The sequence below is a fragment of the Pectinophora gossypiella genome, chromosome 1, assembly GCF_024362695.1.
Source record: "Pectinophora gossypiella chromosome 1, ilPecGoss1.1, whole genome shotgun sequence".
Taxonomy (NCBI): Eukaryota; Metazoa; Arthropoda; class Insecta; order Lepidoptera; family Gelechiidae; genus Pectinophora; species Pectinophora gossypiella.
In genome coordinates, this window is record NC_065404.1 from 5,254,808 (window position 1) to 5,275,116 (window position 20,309).

General features: G+C 38.1%; 2 protein-coding genes across 3 annotated transcripts; one reads left to right on the forward strand and one right to left on the reverse strand.

Annotated features, from left to right (window-relative positions):
• Positions 1-173: 173 nt before the first annotated feature.
• LOC126368798 (asparagine synthetase domain-containing protein CG17486) lies at positions 174-3,229 on the reverse strand. Its single transcript, XM_050012956.1, has 8 exons — positions 3,083-3,229; positions 2,749-3,000; positions 2,413-2,578; positions 2,121-2,332; positions 1,575-1,978; positions 1,115-1,286; positions 564-805; positions 174-396 (listed from the first exon to the last, which is right to left on the reverse strand). Exons 1-8 carry the CDS (start codon positions 3,131-3,133, stop codon positions 201-203), a joined length of 1,695 nt encoding a protein of 564 aa, XP_049868913.1. The 5' UTR covers positions 3,134-3,229; the 3' UTR covers positions 174-200.
• Positions 3,230-3,564: 335 nt separating this feature from the next.
• On the forward strand, positions 3,565-20,177 carry LOC126368733 (regulator of nonsense transcripts 2). 2 transcript variants are annotated; one of them, XM_050012875.1, is made up of 10 exons: positions 3,565-4,350; positions 4,447-4,659; positions 4,812-5,072; positions 5,297-5,439; positions 5,732-6,026; positions 14,660-14,875; positions 16,594-17,637; positions 18,130-18,279; positions 18,780-18,925; positions 19,341-20,177. In XM_050012875.1, exons 1-10 carry the CDS (start codon positions 3,661-3,663, stop codon positions 19,513-19,515), a joined length of 3,333 nt encoding a protein of 1,110 aa, XP_049868832.1. In that variant the 5' UTR covers positions 3,565-3,660; the 3' UTR covers positions 19,516-20,177. The 2 variants fall into 2 exon arrangements, with proteins under 2 accessions (XP_049868832.1, XP_049868840.1); XM_050012883.1 differs by having other exon boundaries at positions 4,812-5,063.
• The last annotated feature ends 132 nt before the right edge of the window (positions 20,178-20,309 follow it).

The following is a 20,309-nucleotide window of genomic DNA, read 5'->3' on the forward strand; positions in this document are numbered from 1 at the left end:
ACTAACACAGTTTGCTCAACCATTATAGACCGCAATATAATTTTGGTCTAACAGAAAGCTTAGTGAGGTGTGGGTACTTATCTCATTTTGTTATGGATGTACCTCTGACTACCCCATTGGGATATAGTAGTGAGCTCTTGTTATGTTGTTGAATACTAAAACAAAGGTTGTTCAATTTTATAGTACAAATTATATTATATCTAGTCTTTTAATTTTACATCTATAAATAGCTTAGATAAGTCACTACTCTTTTCTTTCTTGTTGGCTATCCTTGACCCAAACTGCAGAGCTCTTTTGGGGAATGTCACAACATCTGACAATCCTATACTGAATGCTACAAGTCTCAGCATTAATTTGTCTCCTATTCCTGGTCCCAAAGATTCAACTGGAAAGCACCTGAAAGACAAATTGTTTATGGTTAAAAGCAGAAGCAAGTAAACTTGCAATCATTCAAACCACGGAAGCCAGAAGAGAGAAAAAATCTACTAAAGCCAAGATTTAGGTAAGACTAAATATTCATAAAAATAAATTTAGTATACAAAGTAAAACCAAAAAGAACTAACTTGAGCCAAGGCTTCAGATTTAACACGAAATTCGAAAAATCCTCGTCTAAATATGGCATTCGAGGCTGTCTGCTATGGTCGCAGATGACTCTGCTATCCCTAGCAAGATTCCTGAATGATATCCTCTTCCAATCCCAATGCAACTCCTTGTTAAGGCCTTGCCAACCATGACGTTTATACGCATTTCTGTGTCTTAGATACCCTCCAAATAACTCGTCTGCCCCAGACCCTAGTAATAACACCTGGAAAAGAACATTCCTTGTTAACTTGTTAAAACTTGAACAAATTTTGTTTAGCTAATTTATTTACTTATTTTACTAAGGTACCTGAAGGAAATGTTGTATTGAATTCATTATAAATGTACCTAAAAAGTCGCTTGTAAACAGCGCAAGAATAGTTTTATAATCATTTATTAACTTGTTGGAACAGAAATACAATAGAGTACATAACTAATGATTGTAATGTTATAATGTTTTTTTATGTCAAAAACAATAAAGAAAAAGCAATTTAGAGAAATAAAAGCGCTTTTATTTATGAAAAAGTTAAAGTACCCTGCAAGGACAAGTATAATCACCATCCTGGCCTCGAGCAGCAAACCACAGTGCAGATCCGAGGGACTCATCCAGAATAGTTTGCCTTGGATAAAGAAGATCTGCTATAATGGACTTTTGGTATCCTTCTAGTTCTTCTTTCGGTACATTGATTTCTCTGAATACCCATTTCCTGGAAATAAAAAAAATATTACATAACATAGCCTTATAGTGAAAACCACATAAGCTCCTTGTTGAAACATTACATTCAGATGTGATTTTTGTTCCCAATTGACGCGCTAATTGCAATCTAGGTGAAAAAATGTGGTCTCAAATTTTATCTGGATTGAAATGAATTGAAAGAAGTCTATCACGTAAGAATGTGATTTTCCAAAAAGCTGTTTACGCTGTTTTCACTACGGCAACGAAAAGAAGTCATTAATTTGTGTTATTGGTAAATAATAGACACCTGCAAAATTACCTTCCAGGGCATAATTTCTTCAGTTCTTCAAAGGACTGTCTTCCAGTCAATCTATCTGGCACATCATAAGTTCCATTCTCTTCTTTTTTAAAGGCAACATTTAGAAGTTCTATACTTTGGTCCTTATGCACATATTTGTCTGCTAAGAAAGCCAATATAGTGCAGTCTAGACCTCCAGAAAATAGTACTCCAATAGTACAGTGAGTACAGGGGTTTTGTTCGTGTAAACAATGTTTACATTTGTTAGGTTGTGTGTTCAGGCGAATTTTCACACTTTTCTCTAGTAACTCTATAATATTGGAGACAGTTTTCTTTATGTGATCCTGCTCTAAAAGATTTTGCATAATTTTTACAGTACATTTTGTCTCTTGAACAATATTTTCTATGTAGTTTATTATGCCATCCTGAAATATAATTATATGGGTAGTTTAATTATATTGAGAACTGTATGTATCTGTCTGCATTTCATGGATGTTTGTATATAGATATAGTAAAGCCTTTATAAGTTGATAGGTATTTAAAGGAGTAATATTTCTTTAAACTTACTGTATCTTCTAGAGTTTCTAGCTCCTTAAGTTCAAATACAACTTCCTCATCAGGTAGACTTGACTGTTTCTGTAGCTTTTCCAGCCAGTCTTCTACTGCAAACTCTTCAACTTTGCCCCCATCCACCCATGGATGAAGAGTCATTTGTTTAGTTTCCAAATTCAAAACTTGAATGTGTGTTGCTGGTATTTCTACACATTTGTATTGCCTACCTTTAAAAAGTACATAAGATTTAACATTCCAATAATTTGTAAATTATCAATATTCAATGTAAATCCCATTACCTATTTACCTAAAACACTGCTAATTAAAATTGAGTCTGCATCTTTGTGGAACAACAGTGTGTTTCGGCCAATTCTATCTCTTGTGAAGAATAAATTGTTATCAACTTTATTGTAATAAATGATACTAAATGGACCCTTGAATGTTTTTAGTTCCTTTACAATTTGGAGGTCATCCTGTGGATTAAATAATAAAACCTGTTATTGTTGTGGTTATTCATAATATAACCCACGCTAGACATCTTGCTGGTATAGTTTCCATGACACAAGACAACTAGTTAAATTGCATGTTATAAAGTATCTGGATTTTTGTTTTTATACTAAATAATAAAGTAACTTTTATTAACCTTTCTGGTGCTTAATCTCAGCATTATTTCCTGTGTATCACTAACACTTCTGTCCCAAGTTTCGTCGAAGATGTCACCATTGTACAGAAGAATTCCCCGATCATTTTGAACCGGCTGTGGAGTAACATGTGGCCCCTGCATCCACAACACAGCTCCACAAAACGTAGCCTTAACACTACTACCAATATCCAGCTCAACCACATGACTGCAATCGGGACCTCTGTTTTTTATTCTTTGTAACACTTTCTCATCCTGAAAATAAAATAAAAAAAATATTATCATGACAAGAAAAAGGTTAGGTATATTCATTTAAAATATAATGGAAAAGCCTTACATGTAGTATACTCCGTCCATTGTAAAGCAGTTCAAATAGTATTCCACACATTGAATATACTTTTATGTTGTTATATTTATGTTATTTTATAAATACAAAACTATTCGCTAAATCGCTATATTTACAAATCAACAGCTGTTTTTGTAACCAAACCCAACTGATTGACAAAACCAATCAATCAGATTGATTGGTGTGTTCCGATTATTATTTTTTGTTAATTTTTGTGTGTTAAAAAAAAGAGTTTGGCCACTTGCATAAATTTACGATGATAGAAGTTTCTAGCCTTTCACAAAATTAAGATTTTTAATTATATGAATAAAAACTTGGACTGAAATTTAAAGACTAAATCGAAGACATTCTGAGAGATTGGTGAATGAATGATATTAAAAATCGACTGAGCTTGGACTGAACGTACCAAATCTTACGAGCTGTAAAGAAGCTGTCAAGACCAAACGTCAATGTCATTAGTTGTCAAATGAGGTTATTTTGGCTTTTGGCTGTTTTGCGTGGACGAAAGTTACACAAAAACATCCCTAAATAGTGTGTTGTATCATTTTGAAGCAGTTGTCTTCGAGAAGATGACTTCTGAAGTGGATAAAGAAGAAAAACCTAGCGATGAAGCACCTGAAAACCCAGAAGAAAATGAGAAAGCTGCTCTTTCTGAATATATATCTAACCTAGAGAACAGACTTAAACAGAAATCGGAGTTGCGGAGTCAAAATTTAAATTGCCAGCGACCCCCTGAAAACCATTTCTCAAAACTCGAATCTGGTTTGAAAAAGAATACAACCTTTGTTAAGAAACTTAAATCATTTAGTGCAACACAGATTGATACACTTCTCAAAGATTTCAGTACTCTGAATCTTACAAAATACATTTCTGAGGTAGCAGCTGCAATAGCAGAAGCTAAGCTGAAGATGTCGGACATCCCAGCAGCCATAACTTTGTGTTCTGCTCTCCACAAAACTTATGCTGATTTTTCGTCTAATTTCTTTGAAAATTGGCAAAAGATTTTGAGCTTTAAAACCACAGACAAAATCACAAACTCGTCTAAATTGCGCGTGGATATAAGATTTTATGCAGAGTTAGTTGCTGTGGGCATATTTGCAAATAAAACAGGGTTGCCATTGCTAGGAAATGTGCTCACAGTGCTGATAAACATGGATAAGGAGGAGCATAACAACATCCCAATACTCCTGTCCTTCTGCAAGCACTGTGGAGAAGATTATGCTTCATTGGTGCCTAAAAAAATAAGAGATACAGCAGAGGTAGGTACCTGCTTGCTGTTTTAATTAGGTATTTTTATCACTTGTTTTGTTTTTAAAAATTGTTTGAACATTTATAATAATTAATACCTTTTACAGAAATACAATGTAACTATTCCAAGGAACACATTTTTGCCTGCTGAGAAACAGACTGCAGTGCGAACATTATTAAAAGACTACTTTGCGTCCCTGACAAAGCACCTGTTAAATGAAAGAGCTCAGCTGCAAGCCCTTCATGCAGCCAATCAGAGAACTCTCCACACAAGAGGAGAGCTCTCTCAGGAGAGGAAAGACCAATTGGAACAACATCAGGTAGAAGCAGTTAATAAGTCACTATCAGACTAGATAAATGAACAATCCACTCCACAGACAGACTTAGAGATGCTCATTAACCAAGACCATATCTATAATTTCTCTTTCTTCTCTATTGCAATCTGTACATTATTGGTTCTAAATATTTTTAGGCAACCTACGATAAACTATTGGCGGGTGCGCAAAGTTTCGCCGAAGTACTTGGTGAAGAGCTAGGGGAAGCTGGAGAGCCTCCAATCTTATCCCTAGCAGTGACAGAAGCTCAGGGCACCGTTACTATTGGTGGAGGTGAGGAGTTCACCCTTCAGGCTGGTGCAGACCCGTGGCAAGACGAAGATACTAGAACATTCTACACTAGCTTGCCAGACCTGAAAGTGTTCATGCCCAATTATCAGATGAAGGAGGTAAAAACTGTAAGGTTTTATGAACATTTTATCATTGGTTTTGGAAATAAATGGGGCTTCTAATAAAAAATAATTATGTTAAATTTTAAAAATATTAACTGCTCTCACCTTTTAAATAGTGATTGATTTAACTAGAGCTTCCTTAGACATGAGAAAATACAAACAGCCATTTTGTGACGATAATTATATCACCCCTAATGATCATAAATAATCAGCAAATACATATTTCACAGGCAGTAAAAAATAAGACAGAAACAGTGACTGAAGAAATGCTGGATGAAGATCTTAAAGAGGATGAATTGAGTGACAGCGAAGAACCACCAACAGTACCTGATGTGGAGCAAGAAGAATCACAGCCTACTAATATTTCTAATAAGTATGTATACACAACTTGACTTATATGTACTTGGCTTAGATGGACCTCAAACACTCCATATAAATCGTGTCATTCTTTGACGTGACGCCTTTCTGCGTAAGTGCGAGTGAGACATCAGTCCATGTGCGCTCCCCCTTATTCCTTACCGGCTGTAGTATGACCTAGAGGGATGAGATAAATCTATCTCGGCGCCCGATAAAATTGGTACAGGCGAAGAGTTACCGTTCTATTCTTATTCCATGCTTAGAGTTCAATATATTGCAGACATTAATGACTGTATATTATGTTTCAGATACGCTCTTGATGCATTTATGAATGAACTGCCAAACTGTATCAACAGAGAACTCATCGACAATGCTGCAGTAGATTTTGTACTGAATCTCAACACGAAAAATAACAGGAAAAAGCTCACTAGAGTCTTGTTCAGCGTAGCGAGAACAAGGCTCGATTTGTTGCCATTTTATTCGAGATTCGCTGCAATATTGTATCCTGTACTGCCTGATGTGTGTGTGGACCTGTGCCAAATGTTGAAACAGGACTTCAAATATCATGTCAGGAAAAAGGATCAGATTAATATTGAATCTAAGGTGCGTAATATGAATATGCTTTGTCCCTAAAAAAATACAAATTCAAATTCAAAAAAATATTTTATTTATTCAGTTGGTAACATAGTTACACTTTGAATCGTCAATTTTTACATAACGAACTGTTATAGAATGCAATTGCTAGTAGAAATGCTTACCTTTACCCAAAAACCACTAATTCTGTATTTCATCTAAATTGTAATAGTCAGTACCTTATTCTCCTAGCCTCCTCTTCCCACGCAATCTAGTCAGTCTGATCCCATCCACCACGCGGTACACAACTCTATTCTAATTTATGTTTTTTCCAAATCTGTATTTCAATTCCAAATTCAAAGTAAAATATAATTTTTAGTTTAATTCAAAATAGTTTTTTTTAAAAACCGAAATCTCAAAACTCATATAACATTTGGTGGCAGCGCTAAGGGATCTTTAAAGGTCCCCGGAATCGTCTCCGCAGTATCGCGACAGTGTAAAAAATAAAAACATTTCGCCGTTTCTACAGTTAAAAGTGAAAAACTGTCTACAATTTCTACTGTGCAATAGTGATAATTTTTCCGCTGTTTCCACTGTTTCCAATTCACTGTAGTAGTGAAAATAAAAACGTTTCGCTGTGAATATTGTGATAAATACTACAAAACGTTCTACTATTTCTGTGTTGTGTGAAAACTTGCAGTTTTTCATCATGTTTGGTGTGTTAATATCGTGCATATTGTAAGTACAATTTAACTATATCACACAGTGTCAGTGCATACCACGACGTCTGCGCCTACGCAACCACTTATCTATTCGAAGAACCGAACTCTCCTAAGGCCGCATTCAGACTATCCGAGCCTAATAAATTCATCAATATGGCTACGGCATCAGGTTCGACTACAACTATCAAAGAAATCGACCTCAACATCCTCACGAAATTCATATTTAAATTCGATGGCAACAGAGAAAGGTTAAATGCATTTCTGAGCAACTGCCGCAATGCAATCGACCTAGCGGCCCTTTCACAACGAGACATTTTGTTCAAATACATACTAAGTCAACTTGAGGGTAGAGCCGAGTCAGCATGTTCTATTAAAGATTTCGAAAATTGGGACCAGCTAGAGGAGTTCTTAAAAGAAAACTTCGGCGAGAAGAAGCACTACACTCACCTTCTCTCGGAACTCCAGTCATGCAGACAGAACAACAACGAACCGGTCAACCACTTTGCCCTTAGAATTGAGACCTGTTTAAGCAAACTCCTTACAGAGATTAACGTATCTATCCCAACTAAGAAAAAGGGTGAACTGGCTGGTCGGGTCGCTGCTATGGAGGATCTTGCTTTACACACTTTTGTTATGGGCCTTACCCCAAATCTCAGTACAATTGTCAGATGTAAAGATCCATCTACTTTAAATGAAGCTATAAATTTTGCTATTTCGGAGGACAAGATATCTCAAAACCTTCACAAAAAACAAACCCATAACAATTTCTTTGAGCGCTCTCGTCCATCTCAAAAAGCACCTACTAACAACCCGCAACCACTAGCACTGACTCAATCGCCTCATACAAGCAATGTCCCAATCTGTCGATATTGTAAGAACCCAGGGCATACTATCGACAAATGCAGAAAACGCGAATATAATAATAACCGTGCTAGGCAGAGTTTCTCAGGACAACCCTTTAGACCGAATTTCAATTCGAGAAATGTGAATTTCGTTAACGAGGTTTACCCGAGCACTCCAGACAATCCAGGTTATACAGTGGAGCCTTCTGCTGAAGACAATAATGCTGAAAGTTTAAACTAAATAATGTCTCGGATAGACGTCGCACGGGACAGACATTTAACAAAGCCGACGTCTTGACTTTATCAACCACTGTATCCTCTGAATCCAAAAGGACTAACCGACAGGGTAACCAGCCCCAAACTGACAGTCCTCACACTGTATCCTCTGAATCCAAAAGGACTAACCGACAGGGTAACCAGCCCCAAACTGACAATCCTCACACTGTATCCTCTGAATCCAAAAAGACTAACCGACAGGGTAACCAGCCCCAAACTGACAGTCCTCACACTGTATCCTCTGAACCCAAAAAGACTAACCGACAGGGTAACCAGCCCCAAACTGACAGTCCTCACACTGTATCCTCTGAACCCAAAAAGACTAACCGACAGGGTAACCAGCCCCAAATTGACAGTCCGCACATTGTGTCCTGTAAACCCAAAAATACTAACCGACAAGGTAACCAGACTCAAACTGACAATCCTCGCTCTGTATCCACTGTATCCGATAAAGGACAAACTACAACTCCTATTACTGCGACAACCACCAATCCTTCTAAATCAAATCAACACAAAATATATGAAGTGACCTCGAATACTAATAAGAAATTCTTACCTCACATTGTTCTAAAAACCGTTGTTGCTGACCGTCCTTTGTCCTTCCTTGTTGACACTGGCTCATGTGTAAGCCTGATCAAAAAACAAGCAATCAAATACTTACCTGCTCTCGATGACCATATAATCCAACTCAAAGGTATAGACTCCAATGATAAAATCATGGCCACATCAGGGTCCTTTCAACTGAACCTTTTTCCAAAAGTCATACCTGACATGTCCCATAGATTCCACGTAGTCGACACAATTAGCCTCGATTATGATGGCATTCTCGGAAGTGATCTTCTTAATAATCAAAATGGGAAAATCGATTATAATAAAAATACACTACAAATTCGTTCTGTAATCGTAAAAATGAAATACTGTAAACCCATCTATACAATCTCGCCTCGTACAGAAACTGTAATTGAGTGTACAGTACAAAATCCTGAAATGAAAGAAGGCATTATAGTTGACCAACATCTCTCTGAATCCCTTTTGATTGCCAACTGTGTCGTAAAGGTTAAACCTAATAATCGAATAAATATCTCCGTCATAAATACATCCGAAGGCCCTGTTACTATTGACTCTGATCTCAACCTCAAAATTGACCCTTTGGACGTCAGTTCTATTGCCATAAAGGAAACATCACAGAATCCATGTGTTAGTGCTAGAGACAGAACACAGAAAGTCCTTGACATGCTTAGAATCTCACATCTCAATTCAGAAGAGAAGAGTTCTCTCCTCGAAGTTTGTTCAAAATACTCAGATGTCTTCCATCTACCCGATGATAAACTCACGTTCACTACCAAGATCCAACACCAAATCAAAACATCTAATGAGACACCTATTCATACAAAATCATATAGATTTCCCGAATGTCATAAAGAAGAGGTAAAAAGGCAAATGGATAAAATGCTTGACCAAGAAATTATTGTCCCTTCCATATCTCCATGGTCTTCACCCATATGGGTTGTACCCAAAAAGATGGACGCCTCAGGTGAACGCAAATGGCGTATAGTCATTGACTACAGGAAACTCAATGACATCACCATCGGTGAAACTTATCCTATTCCCCAAATTGCCGAGATTCTAGATCAATTAGGAAACAGTAAATATTTCTCAACCTTGGACCTAGCATCTGGATTTCACCAGATCAAAGTATCCGAGGAAGATGCTCAGAAAACCGCATTTTCCGTCCCTCAAGGACACTTTCAGTTTAATAGAATGCCTTTTGGGCTTAAAAATGCCCCATCTACCTTCCAAAGACTTATGAACACTTGTCTCACTGGTCTCCAAGGTATCAAATGCTTCGTCTACCTTGACGATATTGTTATTTACTCCCATGACCTCGATATGCATATCAAACATTTATCAGAAGTTTTCCAACGCTTACGCAATTTCAATCTCAAGCTCCAGCCTGACAAATGTGAATTCCTTCGCAAGGAAGTATCCTATTTGGGACACATCATCAGTGATCAGGGTGTTCGACCAAACCCTGAAAAAGTCAAGGCTGTTACTCACTTTCCTAAACCCACATCTGCGAAAGACATCAAGTCATTTCTAGGTCTTGTCTCATACTATCGCCGGTTCATAAAAGATTTTTCAAAGATTTCCAAACCCCTAACTGCACTTCTAAAAAAGGATACCCCTTTTGTCTGGACCAACGAACAGCAACTTGCCTTTGAGGAACTAAAAAGTCAACTTACCTCTGCGCCAGTCCTTATTTACCCAGATTTCACAAAACCATTTATTCTGACTTGCGATGCTTCCAATTATGCCATCTCTGCTATTCTTTCTCAAGGCGAAGTCGGTAAGGAACAACCTGTTGGCTATGCATCTCGCACTTTGAACAAATCCGAGTGTAATTACAGCACTACAGAGAAGGAACTGTTGGCAGTACTATTCGGCTGTAAAACCTTCAGACCTTACCTGTATGGGAGGAAATTCCTAATCGTTACAGATCATAGACCGTTAAAGTGGCTCTTCAATCACACTGATCCTAGTAGCAAACTCCAACGTTGGCGACTGAAACTCGCTGAATACGAATATGAAATTATTTACAGAAAGGGTAAACTCAATAGCGCCGCAGATGCTCTATCGAGATATCCCGTAAATCCTATCACCACACCTGAACAAATCCTTGTAGATGAAGACCTTTTTCCCGAATTGAATCCACTCTCGCTGAATCCTGAAATTGATCCCCTCTTTGAAAACCAAGATATATCAGAAGACCTAACGAATCCATCAATTCCCACAAATCCTGAAGCTCTTATAACCTCTGAAGCCCCTGCAAGTCCCGCAGCTCCTGTAACTCCCGAAGTTCCTGCAAATCCCGATGCTGTTTTGAACCCTGCAAATAACATGCAAAATCCTATCGTTGTTCCAAGTCCTGAAAATCCTCTGGATCCTCTTCAATTCCTTAACGATGATGACACATACAGTAAATGTCTAAAAGCAATAAATAACAAATCTTTTACTCCCAACGTCACTATCACAGAACACAACGAAGAACTCCTGAAAAGTAAATGTAAAATTATCATAATACCTACCTCAATAGATATGGATGAAAGCAATCCTTACGTAGAGGACATACTTACCAATCACGAAGCCGCAAATGAATTCATGGAAAAAGAAAGAACCCTACAAACATCCAACATCCTAAAAACAAACAACAAAATATTCCATTTCCTATTCACTAAAGTGCATCATTTTGATGAGACTACCTATTCTGATATATTCCAATCTCTAAAATATCTGAGAAACGAATTGTTAATATCCGAGGAAAACGTAACTGAGATAGCCATATCCGATTTCAAGAACCCCTTCGAAAACCTCGCTTATCTCAGAATCTACAATATCATACTTTACCTTTTTAACAACACCAACATCACCGTCAATATTCACCACAACACCTTAATCTATCCAGTTCCTAGTGAAATCCCAAAAATCCTTAAAGAAAATCACGACATTCCTATTGCTGGCCATCTTGGATCCACGAAAATGTATAATAGGATCAGAGAAAAATATTTATGGAAACATATGAGATCAGATGTTGAAAACTATGTTAAAAATTGCAGTGAATGCCAAATAAACAAAGCTCTACGTAGAACAAATAGGGCCCCTATGCAAATAACTACAACATCTACTAGTCCATTTGAACGCATCAGTCTTGACATCGTAGGTCCCCTACCAGAAGCCGGCACTAACAAACTCAAATTCATACTCACTCTCCAAGATGACCTTTCTAAATACTCTGTAGCATACCCGATTTCAAATGCAACTGCTGAAGAGACATGTGAATGTTTAGTTCATTTCATATCTCTATTTGGTATTCCCAAAATTATACTTACCGACCAGGGTACAAACTTCACCGCAGAACTATTCAAAAGAACTTGCGATCTCCTGAAAATAAAACAACTATGGTCATCTCCCTACCATCCCCAAACTCAAGGCGCACTTGAGCGCAGTCATTCAACCCTTAAGGAATACCTTAAATCATATGTTAACGAGAATCAAACTAACTGGCACATATACGTGTATACCGCCATGTTGGCATATAACACTAACATTCACACGACAACACAATTTACCCCTTACGAACTCCTTTTTGGACACAAACCCCATATTCCCGACTCTATCTATGAACTACGCTCAGATACGACTTATCCAGAATACGTGAAACGACTCCAACACAGACTCAAATTCTCACGCGGCAAGGCCATTGAAAACATCAATAAATCCAAAGAACAGTCAAAGAATTATTATGATCAGCGTTCTCGACCAGCCAATTACAAAACAGGTGACCTTGTCTATTTGAAGAATCACCTGCGACTAAGAAAGGCACTCTCGCCTATTTGGAAAGGACCATACAAAATTATAAAGGTCCATTCAAACAATACTTTGACTCTTCTAATAAACCGACGTCACGTGAGACATCACTTTGACGAAGTGAAACCCGCTTAACTATAATACCTACTCGTGTATGTATTAACATAGTATAGACTACAACTTTAGTTATAACACTCTACTTATTTATTTCCAGCTCCATATCGCTCACGTATGGAAGCGTCATCACTCCCATACACAGTAACCCAGGAATTTATTTCAACCCCATGGGACACATGAAAATCACAAATGAAGATCTAAACATACTTATTCCTGTGGATGTTTCTTTTATACTTCCGCATTTACAAAATATTAATTCAGCTATTGGTACATGCCGTTTTCTGTGTCAACAGAACGAAGTTTTGGAAGACATAGAATGTCATAATTCGTTACAACCACTTCAATCTCATTATCAAGACGTTATGAGAGATAATGTCGCTATATCACACCTTATTTCTAAACGGTCAAAACGCGCTGCGTGGTTTGCTGGAGTTGGTACAGTTTTCAAACATGTTTTCGGAACTATGGACGAGGACGATGCAATTAGATATAACAGCGCTCTTCAAACTTTACAAAATAAAAGCGAAAGGTTAACTTCTCTTATAGAAGATAATATATTGCTAGCAAAGTCAGCAATCTCTAATTTTAATGAAACCATAAACACAATAAATACCAATGAAGCGCGTTTGAATGACGCTGTTGAAAAATTAAGTTTGAACCTTAAGAACTTATCTATCATATCAGATGTTTTTAATGTAAGGCTTAGTATTAACGAAATAATTAATACAATTGAAACTAGTTTATTAACCCTTTCCTTTAAGGTAGATGATATTTTAAACGCGATTTTATTTGCTAAAAGCAACGTGTTACATCCCGCAATTTTAAACCCAACTCAATTATATAATGAGTTAATTAATAGTGTAAACAATTTACCAAGATATAGGGAATTTCCTATAAAAATAGAATTAGATAGTATACATAAGATAATGATAATTTCAGAGTTAAGTTGTTATAGTGTAGATAATAAAATCATATTTGTATTCAAAGTTCCACTAGTACATCACATGAAATATTATTTATATCAGAATATCCCGCTACCTGTACCTCATGATTCGCAGAATCCCAGCTCATATGCAATGATAATCCCCACAACTAGATACATTGCAATAAGCGAAGACAAAACATCCTATTGCACCTTATCGCAATTGGACCAGTGTAAACAAATTGGCTCTCAGTTGTTCATATGCAGCAAACTAAATGAATATTCATCTGTTGATACTAGCTCTAACTGTGAACTTGAGATAATAACTAAATCTGTAGTGTCATTGCCAAAATCTTGTAATTCTAGATTTCTCACCGGTAAAATAAATATTTGGGAAAGAATCAAAGATGATAAATGGTTGTATGTTCAATCTGAAAATAATAAACTGTCTATTGAATGCAAAACAGACTTATCAGAATTCAGTTTATCCGGCACTGGTATTCTTAACTTACCTGATAACTGTATTGCTTATTTTAAAAACATTCGATTACTGTCTAAGTCTAGCTCTAAGATTTATGTTAATGAGGTAAATTCCGATTTTAACATTATTAATGATAGTTGTTGTAATTTGGATAAGTATAAAAGTCAATTACCATCTATTACATACGTAAACCTAACATCACTAAATATTGACAGTTTATCCGGAATAAAGCATAAAACTGATGATTTAATCACAGAATTGAAATCACTAAAGAATCAGCCAAACATTACTGAAACACTATATTATACTTATCCAACTTTATCTGTAATTAGCGTATTAAGTATTGTTCTTATTGTAATCTACATTATGCTGAAATCAAAATATTGTAAATTATGCCGCTCTCCCGTCACGAAACCTGAAAATCTCAATAATCCTGAAAATCCTGAAAGTATCGAAATCACAGAATTACCTTCAACTTCACACCCCAGACTTAAAGTAGGGTAATCATAATGCCTAATAGATAAAATAGCATAAACTTCGCATTCTTAAAATGCGTAAGTTTAGTCTTTCCGGGGGAAGTTGTTATAGAATGCAATTGCTAGTAGAAATGCTTACCTTTACCCAAAAACCACTAATTCTGTATTTCATCTAAATTGTAATAGTCAGTACCTTATTCTCCTAGCCTCCTCTTCCCACGCAATCTAGTCAGTCTGATCCCATCCACCACGCGGTACACAACTCTATTCTAATTTATGTTTTTTCCAAATCTGTATTTCAATTCCAAATTCAAAGTAAAATATAATTTTTAGTTTAATTCAAAATAGTTTTTTTTAAAAACCGAAATCTCAAAACTCATATAACAGAACGTCTCATCCGCCTAAAACTACTGCAGCTTCTCACAACCTGTTTTATTTACTGTATAATTTATCTTTTTACAGATTAAAGTCGTTAGATTTATTGGTGAACTAGTCAAATTTGGGATGTACTCAAAGATGGAAGCATTGTACTGCCTGAAGGTACTTTTACATGACTTCAAACATCACCACATTGAGATGGCATGTAACTTGCTGGAGACTTGCGGCAGATATTTGTACTGTAATCCTGACACACACCAAAGGACAATGATCTATCTTCAACAAATGATGAGAAAAAAGGTATGTTCATAGGGCACTTAAAGTTTTCTTACTACTTTTTTTTTTTTTTTTTTTCTGTAGCCTAATCAATGTCCCACTGCTGGGCAAAGGCCTCCCCCTTCTCTTTCCAACCCTCCCTGTCCTGGGCATCGTTCCGCCAGGTGTGCCGGAAGGCGTCCAGCTCGTCCCTCCACCGTCGTCGTGGTCTACCTCGACGTCGACGACCCTGTGGGGCCCAATCAGTTGTAATTTTGGCCCACTTTTCCGGATGCATACGGCAGACATGTCCCGCCCATTCCCACTTCAGTTTAGCGGATTTTTCTCCGACATCTGCCACTTGAGTTTTGGAGCGCAGTGTCGTGTTTCTAACGCGATCGATCAGTTTAACACCTAATATACTGCGCTCCATAGCCCGCTGGCAAACCTTGAGTCTGGACTTTTGATGTTTGGTCAGGGACCATGTTTGCGCACCATAGGTGAGGATAGGCAATATGCACATGTCAATGAGTTTCCGCTTGAGACATATCGGGAGGTCACCTTTCATTAGCTCCTTCATGGACCAGAAACTCTTCCAGGCATTTTGAATGCGTCTTTCCACTTCTTTGTCTTGCCTGTTTTCGAAGGACGTTATCTGACCCAGGTAGATATACTCGTCAACATAGTGCAATATTTGCCCATCCAATTCTATTTTTATCTTAGTGCTGTTGGTCATAATTTGTGTTTTTGATCGATTCATCTTAAGTCCAACCTCAAGGCTCGCCTCGTTTAGCTCGTCCAGCATAATCTCGAGCTCTTTGGCTGAAGTGGAGAACAGGACGATGTCATCTGCAAATCTTAGGTTGGTGAGTTTCTTGCCGCCCACGTCTATGCCCTTAGACATCCAGGCTGGCTGCAGTTTTCGGAAAATTTCCTCCAAGGTGGCGGTAAATAGTTTAGGAGATAACGGGTCGCCTTGTTTCACTCCTCTATTGACATTGAACGGAGACCCCGTGTCTTGTAGCTTTATGGCGGCCGTGCTATTGTTGTAAATAATGTTGAGGAGTTTGACATAAGTTGGGTCAATGTTTTGATTGAGCATGGCGGAAAATATCGCGGCATGTGAGACACTGTCAAACGCCTTAGCGTAGTCGACAAAGGCCAGGTAAAGGGGAAGATGGTACTCAGAAAACTTTTCTATTATTTGGTTTAAGCTATGGAGGTGGTCGGTGGTGGAAAAGTTTGGGCGGAAGCCGGCCTGTTCGGGAGGTTGATGGAGGTCAAGAAAACTTGTGATGCGGTTTTGTATAGCTTTTATAAATGTTTTATAAATATGGGATATCAGGCTTATAGGTCTGTAATTACCGAGATCTTGTTTGTCTCCCTTTTTATGCAGCAATATGATATTGGAGTGGCACATTTTAGTTGGTAATTTTCCAGAAAATAAAATCGAGTTAAAAAGGTTGGCAAGGTGTGGAACCAAGGTAAATCGACCTATAGGGCTTCTGTTGTTACTCCGTCTTCTCCCGGACTTTTATTATATTTTAATTGTTCTAAAGCTGTTTCGACTTCACGGTAACTGAAAGGCGGAATTCCATCTGAGCAGCTATAGTCGATAGGCGTGTGGTCTTTGTGCTGGTCAGAGTAAAGTTCTTTATAATAATCTGTGCAAATGTTTACTATTACGTTTCTATTGTTATGTGATTTGTTTTCTTACTACATGATTGAAAAATTCAAAGATTAACAACAAATGTGGTGCTTAGACTGTTTCAGCACTGGACTCGCGTTACGTAACTCAGATTGAAAACGCATTCTATTACGTGTGTCCACCCGAAGCGCCAGCGCAACCTAAAGAAGAAGAGGCTCCTATGCACCAGTTCATTAGGAAAATTCTGCACGAAGACTTGCAAAAGAGTAATGAAGAAAAGATCTTGAGATTGATGAGAAAGCTTAATTGGGACGATCCTGAAGTGGCGGCGGTAGCTACGTTGCACTTAGCTGGTGGATGGAGGGTGAGGGCTAGTGCACGCAGAGCCTTAGCGCGTCTGACTGCGGAGCTCGCGGCGTGGCAGGAAGCCGTGGCCCCCGCTGTAGTAGACACCATACTCGAAGAAATCCGAGTCACCATGGAAGACCCGCACCCCAGATACAATCAAAGAAGGATAGCGACGGTCCGTTACCTCGGAGAGCTATACAATTACAAGTTATTAGATTCCCGCGATGTCTTCACCGTCCTTTACTCCTTCATAACGTTTGGAGTAACTAACGATCACAGCAGTGTTTCGCCTCTTGATCCGTCAGACAACGTGTTCAGAATAAGATTGGTCTGTGCACTGTTGGAGACTTGCGGTGCCTATTTCAATAGTGGGTCTAGCAAAAAGAGGCTTGATTATTTCTTAGTTTTCTTCCAGAATTACTACTGGTTCAAATATTCCGATCCTTATTGGATTGAAGAAAACAAGTTTCCTATTTACGTGAAGTACATTTATCAGGAGTGTTTGAGTACACTGAGGCCGAAATTAAGCCTGTTCACGAGTTGGCAGCAGTGTAAAGATGCAATAGAAGATTTGCGACAAACTTTGTACCCTGAACTGGGTGAGGACGAACAATATGACAATGAGGAACAAGGGGAAGACAGTGTCAATGATGGGTTGGACACTATCATTGAGACTGACGATGAAACCGATAACCCTCAGCTACCAGAAGAGAGCTCGGACGAAGAGCCAATCACGGAAAATGCGGGCAATGACGAGAATGACGTTCAGGAAGATATTGCCATTGAGCCAAGAAGACCAGCTCCAAAACCGGTAATACGCGATTCATTTGTTTCGTGGCATATGTACAGAGTAATAAGAAAGAGGTGCTGGCATATGAATGTACCTGCGATACCAATGAGGGTTGAACTACATCTGGCCATACCTCATCGTACTTACCTATACATCTATCCTTTTCTGCCACTCAGAACCCTTATATGTTAAAGCGAAACAAAGAGTGGGAGTGCGACCGCATTCCGACCGCTGCGTCGATTTTGCATTATCTCTAGCAAATGACTGTTCTGAGGAGGTTTTGAGTGAGAGAGAAAAATGCATAGGAAAGTGCGGTTCCCAGACTGCCAGATGTCGTTGAACCCTACTCCGGCACATAACGTCACTAATAGGGGCGGGGCTTATGTAATTACTTATAACATCCCCACATAATTTCCCTTAGCAAAATGAGTTCTTGCCATCTCCTTTTTCTTATTCCTCCGCAAGCGTAAATATACTTTGTTCCATTTAATATATAGCTACATTTGTATACAGGTCGAGGACGTAGAATTTGAGTCGGCATTTGAAAAGATGGTCATGGAGAATATAGCTGAACGACAACGTGAAAACAGACCTCAACAGAGGGACATCGCTGTGCCAATGACTTGCCGGCAGACCACTAAGAAGACTTACGAGCAGTTAATGGTAAGTCAGACGTCTGACGTGTTGTGGTTAGAGCGTTGGGCTCACGATCTGGAGGCCCAGGTTCGGTTCCCGGCGGGAACATTATCAAAATCACTTTGTGAGACTGTCCTTTATTTGGTAAGGACATTGCAGGCTTGAATGACCTGATTGTCAGAAAAAGTGAGATGATTCCGTGCTTCGGAAGGCACGTTAAGCCGTTGGTCCCGGCTATTAGTCGTAAAACACCTCAATCTGCACTGGAGCAGCGTGGTGAAGTATGCTCCATACCCCCTCCGGTTGATTGAGGGGAGGCTTGCGCCCAGCAGCCCACGTATATCGTCCGTATCGTATATGTATAGGCTGTTTATGTTATGTTTTTTATACATCTAAAGTAGATAAATGGATTTAAATTATTGTAGTTATTTTCACTCTGGAAATTAATAAGTTTTACAAAGTTGCTTCGACCCTGACACACTATAAAAAAATAAGTTAATTAAAAATATTCAAATATTGTGTTCCAGCAAGGAAAGGAAGGTGTGGAGTTCGTGTTGATGGTACGCAAAGGCACTAAGCCCCAGTACAAGTCGTTCAACGCGCCACCAGAACTGGCTAGCAACTTACAGCAGCAAGCCTTGGTAGATAAACAAGAGATGGAGCGCGTGAAAAGGTGAGATTTTAGCATATTTAATATTATTTCACAACCTTCGATTCCAGCCAAGTAGTTAATGCCATTTGTGGCAAATCTACAATAAGTCATGGCAAAAAAAAAACAATCTTCATGGTCTAGTGGTTAGAGCACTGGGCTCGATCTGGAGGTCCGGGTGCCGAAATCACTTTGTGAGACTGTCCTTTGTTTGGTAAGAAAATTGCAGGCTCAAACGCCTGATTGTTCAAAAAGTGAGTTTTTTTAATCTATGATTCCATGCATCAGAAGGCACGTTAAACCTATTGGACTGTCTTTCGGCGATTATTGTTTTAAGCTGCCATGTTTTAAGTCTCATTATATGACAAAGGACACTATCCTATTCTTCCATTCTACTTTGTCTTTTGCTTGAAAGTATCATAACGATCATTTTTTGCAGGTTGACTTTGAACATATCAGAAAGGCAAGAGGAGGAAGAATATAGCGCAGAGAGCGGCGGTGGGTCCGGCGGCAGCGGCAATCCCAACCGGGGTCAACACGTCAGACAGAAGTACCAACATCCGAAGGGCGCCCCCGACGCAGACCTTATCTTTGGCCCGAAAAAATTCAAATGATACATAAAGTTTTCTTACTCTGATGAGGACTAAATACATAAGACGCGTTGAAAAGGAATAAGTCGTGAAGATTCGCTGTTATTCCACAGCGGCGGGTGTAACGATGACTACCAGACTATTTTGTAACTTAGTCAAATAAAATACTTTTTACCGAGCGTCAAAACGAAAATTTTCCACTGAATTTGTATGGACATACGTGGGGAATACTGTGCGTGTGACGTCATCGATAAAAGCAGTCAACCATCCTACTCATTGTTTCTTAATTAGTGATTAAAATTCGAAAATTATTCAAAAAGAATAATGAGATTGTTATTTGATCGTCTTCGACTGGCTTCTATTTCTAGATTAGCATTGTATCTGCGAGGGATTTTTCTGAATATAATTTTGATAATACACAAGTACACATTTGGTTTTGGCTGCTGTCAAATGTGGATTGGGGTGCCTTTAGACGAGTAGTGTTCGCTTAATGAATTCTATGTTGACTTTATTTTTTGTTCCTGCAAATGTTTCATGAAAATTATATTTTTTAATAATGTTAATACTGATTTTAGCTATTCTCAATCAATATTGTTATCTACTGTGTAACGTTACGTAATTACAAATGCATTACAATGTATAACAGAAAATAAGCTGCTTTTATGAATAAAGAGAAAATTATGTCATCCTATGTGTTTTCATTAATTAATTAATTTTCTTGTGTTACTTCAAATAATACTAAAATTATTGATCTAACAAAAAACAAAAAAAAGGCCGTGAAGCTCTGCTGTGGCTGTGATAATTACTTTTTTTATGAA

Excerpts from the sequence above, each read along its gene's own strand:
- LOC126368798 (XM_050012956.1), bottom strand. The coding sequence starts at position 3,133 with ATGTGTGGAATACTATTTGAACTGCTTTACAATGGACGGAGTATACTA. Across the intron at positions 2,579-2,748 it reads TGAGATTAAGCACCAGAAAG|GATGACCTCCAAATTGTAAA; the intron begins GTTAATAAAAGT and ends TTTAATCCACAG. Across the intron at positions 1,979-2,120 it reads TAGAAACTCTAGAAGATACA|GATGGCATAATAAACTACAT; the intron begins GTAAGTTTAAAG and ends ATTATATTTCAG.
- LOC126368733 (XM_050012875.1), top strand. The coding sequence starts at position 3,661 with ATGACTTCTGAAGTGGATAAAGAAGAAAAACCTAGCGATGAAGCACCT. Across the intron at positions 14,876-16,593 it reads AACAAATGATGAGAAAAAAG|ACTGTTTCAGCACTGGACTC; the intron begins GTATGTTCATAG and ends TGTGGTGCTTAG. Across the intron at positions 17,638-18,129 it reads GAAGACCAGCTCCAAAACCG|GTCGAGGACGTAGAATTTGA; the intron begins GTAATACGCGAT and ends ATTTGTATACAG.